The 22,610-nt window shown below is 41.6% G+C and overlaps 1 protein-coding gene across 1 annotated transcript; it reads left to right on the top strand.

Annotated features, from left to right (window-relative positions):
* Positions 1–519: 519 nt before the first annotated feature.
* LOC138958917 (small ribosomal subunit protein RACK1-like) lies at positions 520–19,562 on the top strand. The gene is made up of 7 exons (XM_070330253.1): positions 520–732; positions 3,339–3,510; positions 11,242–11,389; positions 12,814–12,909; positions 14,037–14,147; positions 17,616–17,756; positions 19,250–19,562. Exons 1-7 carry the CDS (start codon positions 621–623, stop codon positions 19,424–19,426), a joined length of 957 nt encoding a protein of 318 aa, XP_070186354.1. The 5' UTR covers positions 520–620; the 3' UTR covers positions 19,427–19,562.
* Positions 19,563–22,610: the final 3,048 nt, after the last annotated feature.

Genomic DNA, 22,610 nt, shown 5'->3' with positions numbered 1-22,610 from the left:
CTTATGTTTTGTTGCTTCTTTCGATGTCAAATGTGTTGTACAGACAGTCTGACAAACAGACAGACACACACACGCACACACACACACACACGTACACACACACACACACACACACACACACACACACACACACACACACATACATACATACATATACATACACCGTCAGATTCTCTCCCAACATGTATATCATCCACTGCCATTTCAGTCCTTATATTATTTACTTCTAGCGTGAAAAACTGGTATGGTGTTCAGCATTTTTCTTCAATTTCTTACCCTTTGTATTCTGTTGATCGGCAAGTTAACATCCAACAAAAGGCTTTGCATTCCTATTTAGCCTTGGGTATCTTCAATTCCATCAATGATTATATTCTGGTGCGTGCTAGGTTATTTTTTTTAATTAATCTTCAAGTTTTTACTTTTTGGGTTTTAGTAATCGATCAGATTACTTTTATTTGGTTCGTTTCGTAGTTCTGCTTTCGCTTTTGTGCAATGCATGATTTTAAATTACCACAATCCGGCCTTCCTTTTCCGGCGTAAACCATACTTCATGGCCGCCTAACACGTCCCCGTGAATGCAAATCGAAATTCATCGAGGACGTTGACGAATATTTTCCAGAATGTCGCAAGAACAGATGACCCTGAGGGGTACCCTCCAAGGCCATGGTGGATGGGTAACGCAGATCGCGACAAATCCTCAGTATCCGGACACGATCTTGTCCGCCTCCAGAGGTAGAGTTCCCATTGAACAGGGGTTTTCATGCAGTTTCTTTCAATAGTCCCGGTTTACGAGGATGATTTATATTATATTGGTGAACTTGACTGTATTCTGATCATGACAAGCTGGGAACTGTATTTCCATGATCATAAATGTGTAGCTTTCTGTGCTTCTTATACTAATCACAAGGGCATGTCTGGATTAGTGGATATGATATCAGGGTTTTATTGTCCCCAAGTCCATGTTAGGTGTAATTCACCACTCAGTTGTTATTCAGTGATATTGTGTCACAATCATACTAGACTGCAGGGCTCAGTCTTTGGAGAAAATGACGATGAGGGATTTAACCTTCTCAACCAAATAGTTAAAACTGAAAGAATGAATGCTCGAAGTGCTATTAAAGCTGTGGTCTATTTATGACTTTCTGGGGCTACGAGGTTGAAAAATAGGGACAAAATCATGTACAGATTTCTGTACAGCCAAAACCCCACCTATCCAGGTTTCCCAATTGCTTCGTTTCCGGCCGATTTATGTGGAGCACGTGATGCGCACAAAAAATATTGGCGGTCTAGAAGTGTCCAGGGATGTTGCTACAAATTCATACCTATAGGACAAATGTCCTGAGTTCTTCAGCATCAATAGGACATTTGACCTCTTTCAGAAAGTGTAATAGGACATTATGAATTTGCGCCAAACAGCTTATAACACATTCCATGGAATTGTTCCAAAGTCATGCGCCCACACACACACGTACACACACACCCACGCGCTGTAGAACACACACATAATATTGTAAATACATCAACACAGTGTGCGTATAATGTATTTGTTTAGTTTCAAAGAAACCAACATGAACAACTTCAGAGCTCATACTTTGATTACAAACTGCATGATTTGGATAAAAGTTGAAAAACAAAATGATCGGTTTGATCTAATGCTGATCTTTTGCAGGCTTTAGTTTTTTTTCAGCGGCATAATTCAGTGCTTCGTCTCGTATCGAAAACAAAAGCAGATGACAAATTTAGTCGGAGTTGTCTCCTGTAGCATGCACTGATCTAAAAATAATCCACTATTTTTAGATCAGTGCGCTGCACCGAGACGGTTATACCAAACGGCGCATACCGCAAACGGTTCAGGAATTCCCGACAAAAGAAAGGATCCGCACGCGGCACTGGCAACTTCTGTGTCAGCTGAACACGAGAGCGTTCGGTCTTTTAGAAGATTTGTATCTTGAAATGAAAATTAACGAATATCGCGCTGTCCGAAGGAATGGAGTACATATCGGACAATGACCACGCTCAGGCTAAAACGATAGGACATCAGACCGACATGCGGCAATGTGAATCGGACATTTGGGGATTTTCATCGTTATATGTACGATGCCTAACGACATCCCTGCGTGTCGTCTGCGCAATGATCGCGGCGGCGCCCGCGGCTTTCTTGACCGCCAAGGACGACCGCGCACGTTGTGATACGTCATTCGTTAGACCTCAATACGGCGTGTATGACCTTGAGAGCTTCAGTCAACGCTTGAATTTTGCAGTGGTAACATCTGGTTTGCTCTCGCAGAGCTGAGCATAGGCCTAATTGTCAAGAAGGATCGAGCAGAAAAAATAAACGACTTGGCAGGGATTCGAACTCAAGGCCTCGGGGCCGATGTCGTAACCGCTAGGCCACTTCACCAGTATTGTCAAAGATAAAAAATTGATAATTTTATATCATTCTACGCTTGAATTACCATTCATGCGTTGCAAAAAAGTCAACATTGACATTAAAATTTGCCTTTATTTGCAAACATGTTTCACGGAATCGCAGTACATGTTTACACCGTCATGCTACACGACATTCGCGCCATGCAAATAGCTGCGATATCTCTATTTACAACATGCAAGAAAATGACAAGAACAGTAATTGAATCTCTCCAAAGCTCTGCGCAGTTGAAACCAGACATCTAAGAAATAGTTATACATGTATTCACTTCTGAACAATGGGCTGATAGAGATATAAATCATGCTGCTTCAAGAATAACATAACATGAATTCATATCAATGTTTTTCCTTCTTTTTCTCAATTGGTGCATTAGCCTAGTGGTTAGGACATGAGACTCGAGGTCTAGAGTTCGAATCTTCGCCTGGGCATTTATTTTTTCCCCTTGGTCTCTCTTGAAGATAAAATATGATCAGTCTTGAGAGAGCAAACCGGATGTTATCCCTGCAAAATTCAAGCGTTGACTGAAGCTCTCAAGGTACTCCGTATAGGTGGGGTTTTGGGTAGCGTTTGCTGTACAGAATTCTGTACATGATTGTATCCCTATTTTTCAACCTCGTAGCCCCGGAAAGTCATAAATAGACCACAGCTTTAAGTGTGTGTGTGGATGCTCCATGAAATTGTGTTCTGGTGTAATCTGAGCATTTTCCAAGATGTCCTAAAGCTTTCTGACAGTTTCGGCCAAATGTCCCAACATTAAAATGTCTAGTAACACCCCTGCATTTCCACAGGACTGATTCTAAATCGTGCAAAAATAAGATTGATGCATGGATCTTTTTATACTTTTCATTTTGGTTTGTTGGAACTACATTGTGTATTGTAGTTTGTATTAATTTTCATGATCTTTTTTCAGACAAGTCTCTGATCCTGTGGAAACTGACTCGTGATGAGACCAACTACGGTGTCCCATACAAGTCACTGACAGGCCATGGCCACTTTGTCAGCGATGTGGTGCTCTCTTCTGATGGCCAGTTTGCTCTGTCGGCCTCCTGGGACAAGACTCTGCGTCTGTGGGATCTGGTTGAGTGAGTGTCTGCAATTCTATTCTGGAGCATAGTAACTATGCCATGGTGCTTTTTTCTCCTGTACACTGAATAGACATGCTGAAAGTTTGATATTAACTAATTAAGACACTATTATTGCCTGTTTGCCGGTAGCCTATGATTAAAAAGTTCATTAGCCAGATGTTGCATTACTTAGGAATCTCTTGGCTGTTTTTCTTAGTAAATAAGTGTTGCCTTAGCATTTATCTGTCGCTCGACTCACTGTACAATAGTTTGTCATTTTGAGCGTCACAAGCTCTTTGCACATGCCCAGTAATTAGCAATATATATATGGAAGCCAGTGATTACTGCAATGCACTCGGTGATTACAAACCGACACATTATTAGCATTGAATTCAGCATGAAACGAGCGTCCTGCAATTATGAGAGTGCACATCCTTTGGAGAAGCTTATTTGATTAGGAATAGGATTTGGGTCCGCATTTATTACAGACAGTGTTGTTCTCATGTCTCTGTTTTTGGTCACGGACACATACTTTTTTAAATCTGAGGTATTGTCACCCCCGGCCATTCATCTGTGGTAGTTTTTAACATAATGGAGGTATTGTAATGGAACTATGTTTTATAGCCAGTTCACCAGGACCTATACACAATTTTAGTGTATGATAATGTCCAGCTAACCTATTGCCCTGAGTCTGAGAACACCGATTATGTCCTTTTCCTGATGGACAATTTAATAGGCATGCTCGAAATTAGACATTTGACTCTTCTTCTTTTTTTTAGATACCACTAACCTGATTGTGGCTTAAGTAATAAGCATTTCATTACACATATGGAAATATATTGTGTGTTTGTGGAGGCTCCTTGGGGCTAGCTATAATTATGCTGCTTTTCTAAATAATTAATAACAACAAAAATTATGTGTGTCTGCCCCAGGACAATACTTACTATTTTGAGCACCACAAGCTCTTAGTTTTGGCACATGTGCAGTGAGCAGCAACATAATGGAAGCTACTTGTTACCCCCAATGCACTCTGTGATTATAAACTGACACATTTGTAACATTGATTTCAAAATGAAACAAAAAGTCCTGCAATTATGAGAGTGCACATCATTGGGGGGAAGCTTGCTTGATTAGGAATAGGAGCCAAACATCTTGGGCCTGCTATAGAAAAATTCAGAAAATAACTGTTGGGTTTATATGTGTTGCAGGGGGGTTGCCAGACATTTTCATGTGAGGACATTTGGCCGAAACTGTCAGAAAGCTTTAGGACATCTTGGAAAATGTTCGGCTATTATTTTGGCTCATACAAAGTCACCGCAATTAACATTGTCATTGAAGCACAAGGCTCAAGAGGGGAACACCAATACATACAATCATTGTCTTAGGAACACAGATTATAGGGGCGGAGCAGTTAAGCCAGAGAGGGGGGGGGGCACAACCTGGGGTCCAGGGTCTGGGGGGCTTTGCCCCCGTGTTACATTTACTGACACAGTATTGTTCTCAGGCCTCTGTTTTTGGTCACCAACACATACTTTTAAAAAAAATCTGAGGCATTGTTCTCAACCCCGGCCGGTCGGCTGAGATAGTTTTTACATATAAATGGGAGTATTCTGACGGAATTATTTTTTCTAGCCAGTTCACCAGAACCTATACACATTTTTAGTGTATGTCCAGCTGACCTATTGTCCTGAGTCTGAGAACAATGGGCATGCTCAAATTTAGGCTTTGAGATAGCACTACCTGTTTTAAGTAATAAGCATTTTATTGAGTCACTTGAGAAAAAGTGACTCTATGTAATCGGTCAGTGTTAGTCTGTCCGGCCGGCCGTCCGGCCGGCCGTCCGTAGACACCACCTTAACGTTGGACTTTTCTCGGAAACTATCAAAGCGATCCGGCTCATATTTTGTTTAGTCGTGACCTCCAATGACCTCTACACTTTAACGATGGTTTCGTTGACCTTTGACCTTTTTCAAGGTCACAGGTCAGCGTCAAAGGAAAAATTAGACATTTTATATCTTTGACAAAGTTCATCGGATGTGATTGAAACTTTGTAGGATTATTCTTTACATCAAAGTATTTACATCTGTAGCCTTTTACGAACGTTATCAGAAAAACAAGGGAGATAACTAGCCTTTTCTGTTCGGCAACACACAACTTAACGTTGGGCTTTTCTCGGAAACTATAAAAGTGACCGGGCTCAAATTTTATGTGAACGTGACTCCCAGTGACCTCTACACTTTGACGTCTGCTTTGGTGACCTTTGACCTTTTTCAAGGTCACAGGTATGTCTTGAAGGAAAAAAATTGAAATATCATATCTCTGAAACTATTCATCGGATTTGATTCAAACTTTATAGGATTATTCTTTACGTCAAATTATTTACATCTGTATTGTGTTGTGAATAGCAATTTCTTCCTGTCCATCTGATGCCTCATATAATATTCAGAACTGCGAAAGTGACTCGATCGAGCGTTTGCTCTTCTTGTTAGACACATTGTGTGTTTTTGTGGAATCTCCGTGGGGCAAGAATTATGCTGCTTTTGTAAATAATTAGTAATACAAAAAATTCTGTGTGTCTGCCTAAGGACAATACTTGCTATTTTGAGCACCACAAGCTCTTTGTTTTGGCACATGTACAGAGAGCAGCAACATAACAGAAGCTACTTAATACCCCAATGCACTCAGTGATTATAAACCGACACATTTGTAACATTGATTTCAATATGAAACAAAAAGTCCTGCAATTATGAGAGTGCACATCCTTAAGAGAAGCTTACTTGATTAGGAATAGGAGCCAAACAACTTGGGCCTGCAATAGACAAAATTCCAAAAAGAACTGTTGTGTTGTGGGAGAGTGACTTTTTTTGCGAAACCTCTGCCAGACATTGGACTAGCAGGGATGTTGCTACAAATTCATACCTATAGGACAAATGTCCTGAGTTCTTCAGCATCAATAGGACATTTGACCGCTTTCAGAAAGTTTAATAGGACATGAATTTGCGCCAAACAGCTTATAACATTCCATGGAATTCAGACCTGTTTACCAGTACGATTTGGGCGTATTTTGTACGCCAAATTATTATCCATACGCGACACACGCACAAAATACGCATAAGAAAAAGTCTAGAATACGTTTTCCGGTGTTGGTGTGCTGATTACGGGATGGTACAACTGATACCGGTTTCGGTCGAAGGGAGATAACTATGACAGCGAGTCTTCAGCTGTGGAAACCTTGTTCAGTTGTTGGCACGTGCGATCGTCTGGACAATCGTGGCAAAATGAAGCGGTAAAATGTGCCAGTTTCGGATGACTGTACCAAGTCTAAACAGCAGAAGCAGCAGATTTTCTTGGAGAAATATAAGAAAGAGCCAGGAATTGTGGAGTCTACTATGGGAAAAACGACACTGCAGTTCCAAAACTCACATGGACAAGGTTGCTGCAAAGAAATCCGCTGAAAGCTGCCAAGGAATTATTAGATTAATTCCCGCAAAGCAAATCCTGCCAGAACAAAAGGCTGTAGTCCGTGCTGAAGCAATGTTCAGACATGGGACTGGTCCGAATTTTATCGGAATTCCGATATTTTCCTTAGCTCACAGACCATTCTTGAGATCGATGCAAATTCGTTGAGAAAAAAAAGGGGGGGGGGGTGGTGGTATGAACCGTTCAGCTGAAGCTGTCTGCGTCTGAAGTCAGTGCATTCCCACCCCAGCACTCGCGTGAACCCATAGCAGTATCATGGGTCGCGTTTGATTGGCTGTCGATCTCCGACGATTATCGCCTAGGCCTAATTATTCACCGATGGCGGTTTGCGGGTTGTTTTGATTGGCTGCCGATCTCCAAACGCCGAAGGTGAAAAAGGTAGCATCATGGCGTCTGGATTCCGTATTGTTTTGTCGGCTGTGGAAGCTCTTACGATCGACGACCAAAGTGTGAAAAACAAGTGGAAAGCCAACTGGCTGTCAGAAGAAGTGACTGTCATTATCAACAAGAAAGAAAGGCGCCAGCTCATTGGCGACAGTATCGCCAAGATATCCATTCCCGGTCAGGCCGTGTGCACGTGGTGCGACAACGGCCACTGCTTGGTGAAATACGGACTTGGTGGAAAAAATGTGTTGGTTCTGAAAGTTTTCAAGTAAGTTTTGTGTGTGTGTGATTGTTATAAATTACACTTTTGTTGTAAAATGCTAAAACATATTATTCTTGTGGTTTTTATAGTTTTTTAAAAAGGCATGATCTAATTTTTTGCTATCAGGAGAGGCCCCAAAATGGCCTTTATAATTCTAACATTCATTTTCCGTCAGGGGGGCTTTGCCCCCCTGAACCCCCTACCGGGGGCCTATGCGGCCCCTGGACCCCGGCTTACTTTCCTACTTTTGGAACATTTGCTGGTCTCATGTCTGACTGTTTTCTGAGATGATTGTAAAAATGAACTTGCGACTGTCAACCGCAGATGTTATTTCACGAACTTCATCTTTTCATTATCAATCTGCTTGGAAGACACTGGTTATAATGTTATAAACTGACAGGTAAATAAAATTGTTTTATCCCTGTTGTATCTGAAGGAGTTAAATTCTGAAGATGTTCACAAGACATGCTATTCTTACACAAACACGTTTGCACCCACGGCGTACGTTTTGCCTAGCCCATATGGCTTTGCTTGCAAAGTACACCAACTTTTTGAAAAATACACTTAACTTTTTGAAAAAGTACTCTTGCCTCAGGTTTAGGGTAAACGGGTCTGGGAATTGTTCCAAAGTCATGCGCACACACACACCCACACGCCCGCGCTGTAGAACACACACATAATATAGTAAATACATCAACACAGTGAGCGTATAATGTATTTGTTTTGTTTCAAAGAAACCAACATGAACAACTTCAGAGCCGCTGGAGTTGTCTCCCGTACTCCTGTAGCATGCACTGATCTATTCTAAAAATAATCCACTATTTTTAGATCAGTGCGCTGCACCGAGACGGTTATAAATACCCAAACGGCGCATACCGCAAACGGTTCGGGAATTCCCGACAAAACAAAAGATCCGCACGCGGCACTGGCAACTTCAGTGTCAGCTGAACACGAGAGCGTTCGGTCTTTTAGAAGATTTGTATCTTGAAATGAAAATTAACGAATATCGCGCTGTCCGAAGGAATGGAGTACATATCGGACAATGACCACGCTCAGGCTAAAACGATATGACATCTGACCGACATGCGGCAATGTGAATCGGACATTTGGGGATTTTCATCAATAAATGTCCGATGTCCGACGCCTAACGACATCCCTGGACTAGTTGGGGCCAATTGCTAGTGAGGGTAGTGTCGGTAACACAAGCTCCCGTCCACGTGTTTTTGACACACACCTCGCTAAAGTGTTTCCGACACTCCCCTCACTTGTGATTGGCCCCTCCCATGTTTGGCAGAGGTTTGGCAAGAAAAGGTAACTTCCGCAACCCATACCAACCTATTTCCAAAAATCGTCTATTGTTACAGACACAGTGTTCTTCTCAGGCCTCTGTTTTTGGTCACCAACACATACTTTTTTTTAAAAATCTGAGGCATTGTTCTCACCCCTGGCGGGTCGATCAAAATAGTTTTTGAGTCACTTGAGAAAAAGTGACTCTATGTAATCGGTCAGTGTTAGTCTGTCCGGCCGGCCGGCCGTCCGGCCGTCCGTAGACACCACCTTAACGTTGGACTTTTCTCGGAAACTATCAAAGCGATCGGGCTCATATTTTGTTTAGTCGTGACCTCCAATGACCTCTACACTTTAACGATGGTTTCGTTGACCTTTGACCTTTTTCAAGGTCACAGGTCAGCGTCAAAGGAAAAATTAGACATTTTATATCTTTGACAAAGTTCATCGGATGTGATTGAAACTTTGTAGGATTATTCTTTACATCAAAGTATTTACATCTGTAGCCTTTTACGAACGTTATCAGAAAAACAAGGGAGATAACTAGCCTTTTCTGTTCGGCAACACACAACTTAACGTTGGGCTTTTCTCGGAAACTATAAAAGTGACCGGGCTCAAATTTTATGTGAACGTGACTCATTGTGTTGTGAATAGCAATTTCTTCCTGTCCATCTGATGCCTCATATAATATTCAGAACTGCGAAAGTGACTCGATCGAGCGTTTGCTCTTGTTTGTGTCCCGCAGTGGGGCACTGCGGTTATGAAATTAAAGGCCCCTCCTGTTTTTGGAACCGCAGGAGCTTTCTAGTTTGCTGTTAGGTAGATTTTTGGTTCCTCTTTCCTGTCATGCTCTCTTTTTCTTCATGAATTCTTTTCTTTTTTCTGCCTTCTTGCTCATTCACCTGTATTTTTTCCAAAAATCTCTTCTCTTGCCGCTTGTCTCGCGATTCATGTATAGTTTAATCTGTTAGTGTTCTGATGTAAGTCCAGCAGTAGATAGGTTAAGCCTATTTTAACATACTGGAAACTGGTAATCTTCCAGTAGGTATTAATTTAGTTTTACTAAAGCCTGCTGGGACACAAGTAATGGGTTAGTGCATTTGTAAACAGGAATCGCTTGACAAGTGGCCCCCTTCATCCCCCCCTTCCTCGTCCTGATATGGCTCTGCGTAGTCGGCTGGACGTTAAGCAACAAATAAACAAACAAACAAATCTTCTTGTTTGTGTATGAATTTGTGATACAGTTTGTTACATTAGACAGATATTTTGTTATTGTGGAAGCTCCTTTGGGTTAGAATTATGCTGATTTTTTAAATAAATAATTATTAACAAAAGTTATGTGTGCCTGCAACAGGACAAAACTTGCTATTTTAAGCACCACAGACTCTTAGTTTTGGCAGATGAACAGTGAGCAGCAACATATGGAAGTCACTTATTACCCCAATTGGCTGCCTTAATGGCGGGGTAAAAACGGTTACACGTAAAATTCCACTCGTGCAAAAAACACGAGTGTACGTGGGAGTTTCAGCCCACGAACGCCGAAGAAGAAGAAGAATTACCCCAATGCACTCTGTGATTATAAACCGACACATTTGTAACATTGCTTTTAATATGAAACAAGAAGTCCTGCAATATGAGAGTGCACATCATTGGGGAAGCTTGCTCTACTAGAGCAGAGCCGTTTGGGCCTGCAATTGCTACAGGCCTATGCATGCATTGAAGAAACGCTAACTGCATTGTTGGCAACATCCAGATGTAGCCCCAGGTTAGCTTTATTGTCACACTTAATAATAATAATAATAAATGAGAATTTTTATAGCGCAACATCATAACATGAATGAGTCGCGAAATGTTCATCCTTCTTTTGGTATGTGACTTCATTTACAAGAGGCTATATCTATCCCCCGCGGGTTAGGGGGAAGAATTTACCCTATGCTCCCCAGCATGTCGTAAGAGGCGACTAATGGATTCTGTTTCTCTTTTTACCCTTGTTAAGTGTTTCTTGTATAGAATAGTCAATTTTTGTAAAGATTTTAGTCAAGCAGTATGTACGAAATGTTAAGTCCTTTGTACTGGAAACTTGCATTCTCCCAGTAAGGTAATACATTGTACTACGTTGCAAGCCCCTGGAGCAAATTTTTGATTAGTGCTTTTGTGAACAAGAAACAATTGACAAGTGGCTCGATCCCATCTCCCCCCTTTCCCCGTCGCGATATAACCTTCGTGGTTGAAAACGACGTTACACACCAAATAAATAAAGAAAGAAAGGCTATATCTGAACATACCTCACTGTCACCATATTTGTCAGCATATGAACCCTAAGTTGTTGCTTTCAGCTGCAAGACGACCCGTCGTTTTGTTGGTCACGAGAAGGATGTGATGAGTGTTGCCTTCTCTGCTGACAACCGTCAGATCGTGTCTGGCTCACGGGACAAGACCATCAAGCTGTGGAATACTTTGGGTGTCTGCAAATACACCGTGCAGGTAAGGCCACAAAACTTTGTTTAATTGGGCAGGTTTGCGAATAATGCAGTAGGAAATGTTAGTGTTTTGAGGGAAGGTTTTGTGTATAATCTATATATTTATATTTGAATAATGCAGTAACAAAACATGTTCATGTTTGTGGGCGGGGGATGATATTTAATATGAATGTTTGTTTTCGACTCACATGCGAAGCAAAAGTGAGTCTATGTACTCACCCGAGTCGTCCGTCCGTCCCCCCCGTCCGTACGGGGACGTCCGGAAAACTTTAACGTTGGATATTTCTTGGACACTATTCAGTCTATCAGTACCAAATTTGGCAAGATGGTGTATGATAAGGCCCCCAAAACATACATAGCATCTTGACCTTGCTTCAAGGTCAAGGTCGCAGGGGCCATAAATGTCTAAAAAAACAGCTATTTTTCACATTTTTCCCATTTTCTCTGAAGTGTTTGAGATTGAATACCTCACCTATATATGATATATAGGGCAAAGTAAGCCCCATCTTTTGATACCAGTTTGGTTTACCTTGCTTCAAGGTCAAGGTCACAGGAGCTCTTCAAAGTTGGATTGTATACATATTTTGAAGTGACCTTGACCCTGAACTATGGAAGATAACTGTTTCAAACTTAAAAATTATGTGGGGCACATGTTATGCTTTCATCATGAGACACATTTGGTCACATATGATCAAGGTCAAGGTCACTTTGACCCTTATGAAATGTGACCAAAATAAGGTAGTGAACCACTAAAAGTGACCATATCTCATGGTAGAAAGAGCCAATAAGCACCATTGTACTTCCTATGTCTTGAATTAACAGCTTTGTGTTGCATGACCTTGGATGACCTTGACCTTGGGTCAAGGTCACATGTATTTTGGTAGGAAAAATGTGTAAAGCAGTTCTTAGTGTATGATGTCATTGCTAGGTTTAGTTATTTGACCCTGGAGGTCAAGGTCATGTAAAGGTCAAGGTCAAGCATGTGAGTCGTATGGGCTTTGCCCTTCTTGTTTTTGAATGCTGTGAGTTAAATGCTTTGTAGTGTAGATCCTTCATTAGAATCTTCTTTGAAAACACAATCAGTTTTTAGTTTGTCATTTTTGAAAATCCCATATAATCTAAGTTACTATTCTAATGTATTCTCTTGTAAAGCATTGTTGATGGGACTACAATGATCGGTTTAGTTATACAATCTGTAGAGATGTGAATTTCTTCTTCTTTCCATGTGGCAAATGTAAGTTTGCATGTGCTGTTATTTTGAGATAAAAGGTTAGTGTGTATGTGACTTTTCCGGGTGGATGATGGCTGTGTACTTGATGATTACAACCCATACATTAACTTAGTATTGACTTTGTGAAACAAACATCCTGCAATTATGTATCATAAGTGATAGTTTTTAATCTTACTGGTTTTGTTTCTTGTCAATAGGAAGATCAGCACAAGGACTGGGTTTCATGTGTTCGTTTCTCCCCCAACGCCCAGAACCCAATCATTGTGTCATGCGGATGGGACCGCATCGTGAAGGTGAGTTGTAATTTCATGTTTGAAGTTGCGGTCTCGCTATGTGTTTGGCATTTACCAAAAGTCCAGAGGAATGTATTTGTTGAACAAAGAAGTTCCTGCATTGAGAATTTGTTTGCCCTGGGTTTTAGTGCTAGGTAGGGCGTCACTTCAGGAATTAATCCCTTTGAAAATTTTGATCTAATCACTTTTTTCTCTTTAGAAACTGAACACCTGCAATTTATTAATGTACATGATTTACTGTTATACCTTTCAAAAAAGAGAATGTACAGGGAGGGGTTAAAAATCTGTCCCCTCAAAACTTGTTTATGTTAATCAGAGCTATTATGTTGGATCAGCGAGCAGTAGACTCATAATTCACAAACTTACACATCAATTGTGGAACTCCCAATGTAAGTCTAGGACTTCCATCATATAAAGTCCTTGGTTTTTCAGATTTTTGGTTCATAATCCCTGTAAATTTACATCCATTCTAAAACTCTTCCTTTTGAAGACATGATTTCCCCAGATTTTTTCAGGTATCAAAAGGGAGGTTCCACTGTACAGAGCCGCTAATCGTTATGCTTTCAGCGTAGCATGTTACGTTTTAAGAGATTGCTACGCTGTTCTGTCGCACACAAAATTGCTATGCTCGCACAATCTGCTTCTTATTGCACTGAAGTGTTACGCTGGCAGGTCTGGTTAAAAGCACACTCAGCTTCCCGTAAACCATCAGTTTCTGGTCACAGACACTGCCAGGCTTGTACACACAGTACAAACACCCTTTCGTTTAAACATTCAACGCTTGAGAACATCCTAAGTGCCCTCTGTAAAGAGCGAGCAATTTTCAAAGAATGCGTGGCCAGCCGGATTCTCTGTAAGACAATCGGACGGGCCTCGTTTTGGCGCTAGACACGGGTTCATGGTGGCTCAGGGGTTAGATAAACCACGAAAACAGGTGTTTGGTTTACGCGAGCTAAATGGCCATTCAAACGAACTGTGTCATTGAATGCTATTAAATGCTATTGCAAGTGTGTTCGATGAGGTTAGAACTGCTTTTTTCATTAGAAGATTTAAATCGTTCTTTGAACCAATTGAGACGGACTTGGGCTTTAAGTGAGTTAAGCCTGTATGTATTTTTCCTCTGTCAGGTGTGGAACCTGACCAACTGCAAGCTCAAAACTAACCACTTTGGCCACACCCAGCCCCTGGACACCGTCACTGTGTCTCCTGATGGATCCCTCTGTGCTTCTGGTGGCATGGTAAGTCTCTTGATGTTGAACTTTCCTGGTCAGAGAACGTGACCATGCGTTAGTGTGGAGGGTACTGCGTGTGTTTTAGGTGCACAGTGGGTGTGGTTATTTGCCAGAAATAGCCCCGAGCTAACGATGTCGCACTGGAAAAAAATGTAAATATTTTGAGATTCATTCAGTGTGACCTCATACTGGAATAAATCTGGAGGTTGCTGTGGGTTCTCTATCCCATACACACTTGCATGAACTAACTTTCAAAGTTTTATACCTGTTAAGCTGAGCGTTTGTCATTGTGTTGTAGTCTTGTATGTAGTTTGACAAGGAAGACCTTGACGTGTAGATGTTTGAAAAAGGCAAAACTCGGCACATTATCAGGCCAATTCCTGTGTGCTCTTGTTGTGCTTGAAAAAGAATACAGAAGAAATACACCTTTTAAGACTTTGGTTTTCCACATTTTCTGTTAACCCTTTCGCTGCCAGTAAACAATTAAGTGCATACCCAGTGCCAGGATATTTTGAGGTTGGAACGGTAATAAATTAAAAAAAAATTCTAGCACACAACCTAATTAAGTTAGCTTAGCACATGTTATATTTTTTTTAGGAAAATGAATGAGAATTCTGAATCTGGATTCAAACTGCATCTACTGTGAATAGTATTGTTTCATTAGTTACCTGTCTGTTGGTTCTGCGTTTTCTACCTGCGAGTCTGACTTCACAGCATCGGGTTCCTGAAGTCGCTCGAGTAACTGCCGCATATCAACATCATACTCGCTGTCACAATCATCCTCGTGCTCTAAAGAATCATCTGACTGCAAATCAATATCAGAACTAGTTCCCTCATCTTCCATAATCAGCTGCAGAGCTTGCAAAGTGGTGTACGTTGTCTGTGTAGAACCACATGGCTGCTGTGGCGAAGCGTGCGACACCATTGTTTTTACACGCAGTTGAAAAACTCCTCTCTGAGCAGCCAGCAGCAAATCAGCAATCGGAAAAAATAGCTTTCCCTATGACGTACCTCGCAATTCCTTCTAAATTAAACCATCGCAACGGTTTCCGCTAACTGTTTGAAGAAGCTTACTACTTTTGATCCAGATACGGATGCAGGAAAAGTCAGAATAAAGCAAGACGTCCTATAGGCACTGGGGATGCACTTTACGTAGGACTTCAGTTGACGTCTTACAGGCAGGGAAAAGGTTAAATCTGTATATGTACCTCCATTTAAGACCCACTCGCTGTTCAGACCTGATTTAAGATTTGTGGATGTCTCAACTGTATTTCTGACCATGTGCAAAGGGAAGTAACCACTTAGTCATTGAGAGGAAGAACTACAAAGTGCATTACATGTACAAAATTATTCTACCTCCCATGTTTCGCGCAGAAATTCCAGTTGACTTGAACAATTGAAGAGTCTGCTTAGTTTGTCAGATCCTACTGACAGATTGGAAAGTGAACTCTATTTGAGTTCCTTGTTATTTCAGAACTTTTTTTTTTATAAAAAAGGATAAAACTGTGGCAGTTCTCCTAATTCTACAGCTTACTATGTTGTTGTTTCTAAGCTAATTGCCGGCGAGAACTAGTAAAAGTTGTAAAGAGGAACAGAGAGAGATAAATTTGCCTATATGTTTCTCTCTGCCCAGCGTTGCAGACTAGTGCATGCAGTTGATGTTATTTTTCTTTTATGATGTTACCTCGCGTTGTGTTTTTCCCTATCTCCTAGTGCAATGCAAATCTAACCCTAGTCTATTGCTATCTCTTTGCTTTTCCTAAGATTCCGGCTTGACTGGTCAACACTTAATTCTATGAACTGAACAGGAACTCAATCAACTTGAACATAGATCAAACATAAAGGGAGTCCACACATGGGTTGTAATATTTCGAGCAGGTTTATTTATCAAAACGGTCAAACGACCAGCATAAAATGGTAAGTCAAGTACAAATTACATGATACAAAATTCACCTTACAGGCACACGCTTTCGTTCAAGTAAGATGTTATCTAAAATTACCTATTCTCCCAACCCCCGAATCTATCTAAGATGAGGTTCTGCAGTCTGACGCCTAGCTAACTAATCCTTGATCCCATACAGGATATATTTGTTCCCTATCTAGCTAACTTTGGGTGTCTAGAATTTCGATGTGGATGCTACTTATTTTTCCTGGCTGCAAACGGAAGAACAGTTCTTTCCTCACCAGGCTACGGAATTATTAAATGGATAGTCTGAGACTCCTTATTGCTAAAGTTTGATCATCGAGAGACCCAGGCCTCGGCCCTTATCTCGTCGACGATATTTTAGTCCCTATGCTCAAAGTTCTACTCCTATTTATGAACGTACTGTACGCTGTCTAACCCGACTGCAATGGGTTTAACAAACGCACGCGTACGTCCAGTAGTTTTACTGTCGCCTATCTATCTAAGTTTGTCGGACCTACCAGGTCCGATTTGTTTTAGTTTCTATCTGTCTACGACGATTTTTCTCCTAACCTAACTTTTGGATCGCTCGGAACCAGACAATTCGACTGGCCCGAGTGGTGATGATCGTCCTTTGAAACTAATCGTACTCCTACTCTGCCTATTTGAATGAAAGAGAATCACAAGATTCTTTACTGCTAGCAATTTACCCTACTCTGTCAAATTTATCCTGCAAAACCTAACGACCTTTCTGCGCTCCGATCTTTTATACCCCTTCTAACCTAGTAACTCTAAAATAATGTCCTGATGTTTCGCATTGGCTAAATTAGCAACAATGGCCGACTCTCTCGCGGAATCATCCGCAGTAAAACATAATCCCTCATTATCCCTACTTTCCCTACAATTACGATGTCCGCAGACATCGTTTCATTAACATTTCAATACACTTGCTTGCTCTACAATTTTATTCTATTCAAAAGAGCTTCAATTGCCCATTAGATCAACATTTCGTCTGCTCCGGTCGGCAGACCGTTGTTCTTTAGAACACAACTTTCATCGGTCGCTAAGCCGATCGTGTCTCCTACCGAGCTTTAAAACGGGCTCTAATGACCCGGGAACATATTTATTATAACTTCTCCTACTGCTTAAAACGTTCAACTATTCACTAACGCTACAATAACAGGTTTGTTAACTTTTCGTCTTATTCCCAGCATCTAACTCGCTGATAAAACAACATGGCGGCTATCACCCATAACGAAACTACAACTCGTTCCTTACGGAAATCCTAACTACATCGTTCTCATGCATTATGACATACGGGGAAAAGCTGGCATTTGCAATGACAATCCAGATTCTATTCTGGACTGCCTTTGCTGCTGCAAACTTTATCGTGTTGACGGCATTCCCGTCACAAAACAATAGCGGTTTAGTGCAAATTCCGCAGAATGCAAAATTTTCAGAATATGTATCGCAAATATGGCTAATTCAGGGTTTCCTCTGTGAAATTCAACTTCTGTGTGTGTGTTTCATTGAAGACATTGTGTGACAAAATAATGTGTTGTGTTTGCCAGGACGGACAGGCCATGTTGTGGGATCTGAACGAGGGCAAGCACCTGTACACCCTGGACGGCGGTGCTGGCATCCGTGCCATGTGCTTCTCCCCCAACCGCTACTGGCTCTGTGCCGCCACAGGACCCTCCATCAAGATCTGGGTAAGTCGTCATGCTGGTGAAATACAGAAAGAACTTGTTTGGTTTAATCAATCAAAGATATTTGAGGTTGTGTGGCAGCTGTAGACTGTCACAAAGAAAAAGTTGGGGGGGGGGGGGGGGGGGGGGAGAATGGTGGAATGGTTTTGGGAAGGCATTGATTGATTGAATAACTATTGCTTTTTCAGAGCAAGTGCGCTATGTTTTTGAGTCACTTGAGAAAAAGTGACTCTATGTAATCGGTCAGTGTTAGTCTGTCCGGCCGGCCGGCCGGCCGTAGACACCACCTTAACGTTGGACTTTTCTCGGAAACTATCAAAGCGATCGGGCTCATATTTTGTTTAGTCGTGACCTCCAATGACCTCTACACTTTAACGATGGTTTCGTTGACCTTTGACCTTTTTCAAGGTCACAGGTCAGCGTCAAAGGAAAAATTAGACATTTTATATCTTTGACAAAGTTCATCGGATGTGATTGAAACTTTGTAGGATTATTCTTTACATCAAAGTATTTACATCTGTAGCCTTTTACGAACGTTATCAGAAAAACAAGGGAGATAACTAGCCTTTTCTGTTCGGCAACACACAACTTAACGTTGGGCTTTTCTCGGAAACTATAAAAGTGACCGGGCTCAAATTTTATGTGAACGTGACTCATTGTGTTGTGAATAGCAATTTCTTCCTGTCCATCTGATGCCTCATATAATATTCAGAACTGCGAAAGTGACTCGATCGAGCGTTTGCTCTTCTTGTTTAATGATGGCTCCCATGTTTTTTTTAAAACCTTACGCTGTTCGATAGCAAGCATGGTAACTGGCTTTATCTGCAAAAGGCACCGCATTAGAAGCATTCCCCAACCACCTGCTCCAAGACGTAGAGATTGCTAACTGATGGAAAGCATTTTCCTGCGGTGTCCATTTTTCTAAATGTGCCATCTTCACGAAAGTGCAAAAGTGACGTTGGTCTGCAGTTCATACTTCACTACCCCCTGAGTGATTTGATGTAACTGGAGACCATACATTGGCAATCAATAATATTATAATAAATTAAGTGTTTGTGATTTAGCAGTTGAATTGAGAGTAGACATGTTTCATGATGCTGTCGTTTATTACAATTTAAGCCAGTTTCCTGCAACAACAAAAAAGAAGAAAAAAAAGGAAATGTTAATTGTCTTGTCGATGGGGGAAATATAAATAATAATAATAATGGACATTTATTAATCGCCGTTTCTCACAAGAGCTCACGGCGATTTACATATTAATTTCTGTCATATAGTCATGCTAATGGGTCTGCCTGTGCCATTTGGGCTTTTTTCTTGGTCTTGTTTCTTTGAAAACAAGTACTTTAAACTTTTCCCTGGCAGATATTAGGTCAGGGTAAGAGAAGATGGATGGAAGTAGAAAAACAGGGAGACACTTGTCTGAGTTGTCACTTTGTGCACAGTACGGTGCTGTTCCATCAGCGATCAGTCACTAATGGTATTCTCTTTCAATATAGGATCTGGAAGGCAAGGTGATCGTGGATGAGCTGAAACCCGACGTGATGACAGCTGGTCACGGACGTGAGCCACCAATGTGCTTGTCCCTGGCCTGGTCTGCTGACGGACAGACGCTCTTTGCTGGATACAGCGACAAACTCATCCGAGTCTGGCAGGTGTCCATGGCAGCACGCTAAGAAAACGCTGTCTTGTGATGAAAAAAACTGTCAAGGTCGATTCATGACTGTGAAGAAGAAAAGTGAAAAAAATGCAACCAACTTCGCCTCCAGTGTTAATTAATGTTGGGGATGTTAATAAATGTTGAGGATGGTCTATGCTGCTGTGTTTGAGAAGTATGAGCAGTGCATGTGTTGTGTGCGTATAGTGAGAATGATGTGAGAAACGCAAGCTTGTTCACTTGGCTTATGATTTGTTTGTTTAGTGTCTTCGCATGAGGACATTAAGTGGTTCTCTCTCTGGGTGCTTGTGTATTCAGGTGTAAAATATTAGTTAGCCTTTGGTTTGTAAGTAAGACCGGTGTTGCACTCGACCACTCGAACTTATTCAAACAGCTGGTAATTTTGTATTAATCCATATTTTATGCAATTCATCTTTTCATAACTACCACTTTCTGTTGGTCCCTTTGATCATTGCAGTTGAAAACAGCAGTTATGAATCATTGAATATGAATTCATGCATCTCATAGTACCAAAAGCTTTTTCGAGTTCACTTCTTCGTCTCCTCCAGCTCCCCAAACCGAACATGCACGACCACGTGAGTGCACCTGAAATGATCATCCCATAAAAGAGTGACTGAGAAACAAAATAGAACACCGTTACTTTACTTGTAAATTGTAAAAAAAAACCAAAAAACTTGATCCCGACTTAAGTAATGAATTTCAAGCATGACACCCATGAAATTTCAGATAATTTTAAAGCAAGTTTAGTTTAGTTTGGTGGTACAAATGCAGTAGGCCACGAAGCCGATGAATCGCCCCATCACCCCCAGCGGGTTAGGGGGAAGAATTTACCCGATGCTCCCTAGCATGTCGTAAGAGGCGACTAACGGATTCTGTTTCTCCTTTTACCCTTAAGTGTTTCTTGTATAGAATATAGTCAATTTTTGTAAAGATTTTAGTCAAGCAGTATGTAAGAAATGTTAAGTCCTTTGTACTGGAAACTTGCATTCTCTCCCCGTCACGGTTGGCCTAGTGTTACGGCGTCCGCCCCGTGATTGGGAGGTCGTGGGTTCGAACCCCGGACGGGTCATACCTAAGACTTTAAAATTGGCAATCTAGTGGCTGCTCCGCCTGGCGTCTGGCATTATGGGGTTAGCGCTAGGACTGGTTGGTCCAGTGTCAGAATAATGTGACTGGGTGAGACACGAAGCCTGTGCTGCGACTTCTGTCTTGTGTGTGGTGCACGTTATGTGTCAAAGCAGCACCGCCCTGATATGGCCCTTCGTGGTCAGCTGGGCGTTAAACGAACAAACAAACTTGCATTCTCCCAGTAAGGTAATATATTGTACTACGTTGCAAGCCCCTGGAGCAAATTTTTGATTAGTGCTTTTGTGAACGAGAAACAATTGACAAGTGGCTCTATCCCATCTCCCCCCTTTCCCCGTCGCGATATAACCTTCGTGGTTGAAAACGACGTTCAAATAAAGAAAAGAATAGCCCCATCAATATCTGTCAACATTATTTTATTTATTTTGGGTAATCTATATGGCTTCTGTCTGTCTGTCTGTGTGTTCGCGATGCACGGCCAAAGTTCTCGATGGATCTGCTTCAAATTTGGTGGGCATATTCAGGTAGACCCCGGACACAACCTGGTCGATGAGAATTTTCAACATGTGCTCTCAGCGCGCAGCGCTGAACCGATTTTGGTTTTTCTGTACATCCACTACATCCATTCCCATTAACTCTTCCTTATCTTCTCCAGTGTTTTGTGTTTATCTCCCTTCCTTCGTGTGGCGTCAATCCATATTCCCGTTACTATTTTTAGGTCACTGTCCACAACGCTTTCATCCATATTCCCGTTACTGTTTTTAGAAGGTCACTGTCCACAACTCTTCCTTATCTTCTCCAGTGTTTTGCGCGTTTATCTCCCTTCCTTCGTGCGCCGGCAAAGCCGTCGTACACCCGGCTGCGCCGGGTATTCGGCTCTACTTCTTCCCGGCGAAGTGGGTATTCATCTAGTTCACTATATATCATTTACATTCAGTCTTAAAAAAATAATATCTTCGTCCAGCTGATTCTTAACGAGTTGATTTTTCATTTTGTGCTATTTTTAACAGATGGTGCAAGGTCATGCCAAAGAGGTGCAGTTCTGTGAAACAAAAATATTCCTAAAACGGCTTTTACTAAACTAAACAAACATCTTGGATTAAATCACCTCTAACCCTTCTAAAGGTCGGTAAGTCCAAAAAAACGCAGTCAAAATCTTTTAAATCCTATAAAGTTACAGTGCTTTTCGCGTCCATGTCCAGCAATAAAAGCAATGCATAATTAGTTCCAAGTGCCCGTGTAAGACGTTCAGCTTTCCCCCGGCATTCAGCTTTCTGATTCGGCCTCCTTGATCATGTATAATCTACACGCTGAAAAGCCCCCCTCCCAACCATAGTATTGATGATCGAGCTTAGGTACTTGATATTCATGGGGTCAAATTCGTTCAACCAAAACATTTTATTAAACTTTGAAATCTGCTTCATCCTAAAATTACTTCCCTTCTCATTTAAGGGACGTAACCACCCTGTGCACGTTTTCGAAGAAATCGAATATATACTAGGGTGACTATCAAATTTTACCACCAATTTCCTTCATTTGCAAGAAACCAGGGCCGGACCCGGGGGGGGGGGGGGGGGGGTTCCAGGGGTTCCGGAACCCCACCCCTGGAAAAAGCATGTACCTTGCTTTGACTTTTACTAGTTTTAGCACCAAAACAATGCTGCTCTTAACCCTCAAAACAAGGCCCAGAATGCACCAGATTGCACAGATTTTAACCGTTTTTCAACAATTTTCCGGGGGAGCATGCCCCCGGACCCCCCTAGTTCGCGCGCCTGCAAAGCAGGCGCGCGCTTGTGGCTTCGCCACTTCGCTGATTCCCCCCCCCCCCCCCCCAAAAAAAAAAGGAGGAACCCCCCCTTACAACTCACTGTTTGGTCCGGCCCTGGTTTGAAACTGACATGGTTTTCTTCCTTAAAAAAGTGTACTTCTTTAATTTGACCAGGAAACATTTTAGTCTCGAGTATATATTGTATCTGAAAGCTGAATCAGTGCCGGGGGAAATGCGAATTTAAAATGACTGTGCTTCTCATTTCCAACCGTCTATTCATTTGAAATAATACCAAGTTTTCTTGACCTTGCAAGGAGTCGAAAACTGC

The sequence above is a fragment of the Littorina saxatilis genome, linkage group LG2 (genome assembly GCF_037325665.1).
Source record: "Littorina saxatilis isolate snail1 linkage group LG2, US_GU_Lsax_2.0, whole genome shotgun sequence".
Lineage (NCBI taxonomy): Eukaryota > Metazoa > Mollusca > Gastropoda > Littorinimorpha > Littorinidae > Littorina > Littorina saxatilis.
The sequence above is the reverse complement of the archived record's forward strand: the minus strand, read 5'-3'. Positions and strand labels throughout refer to the sequence as shown.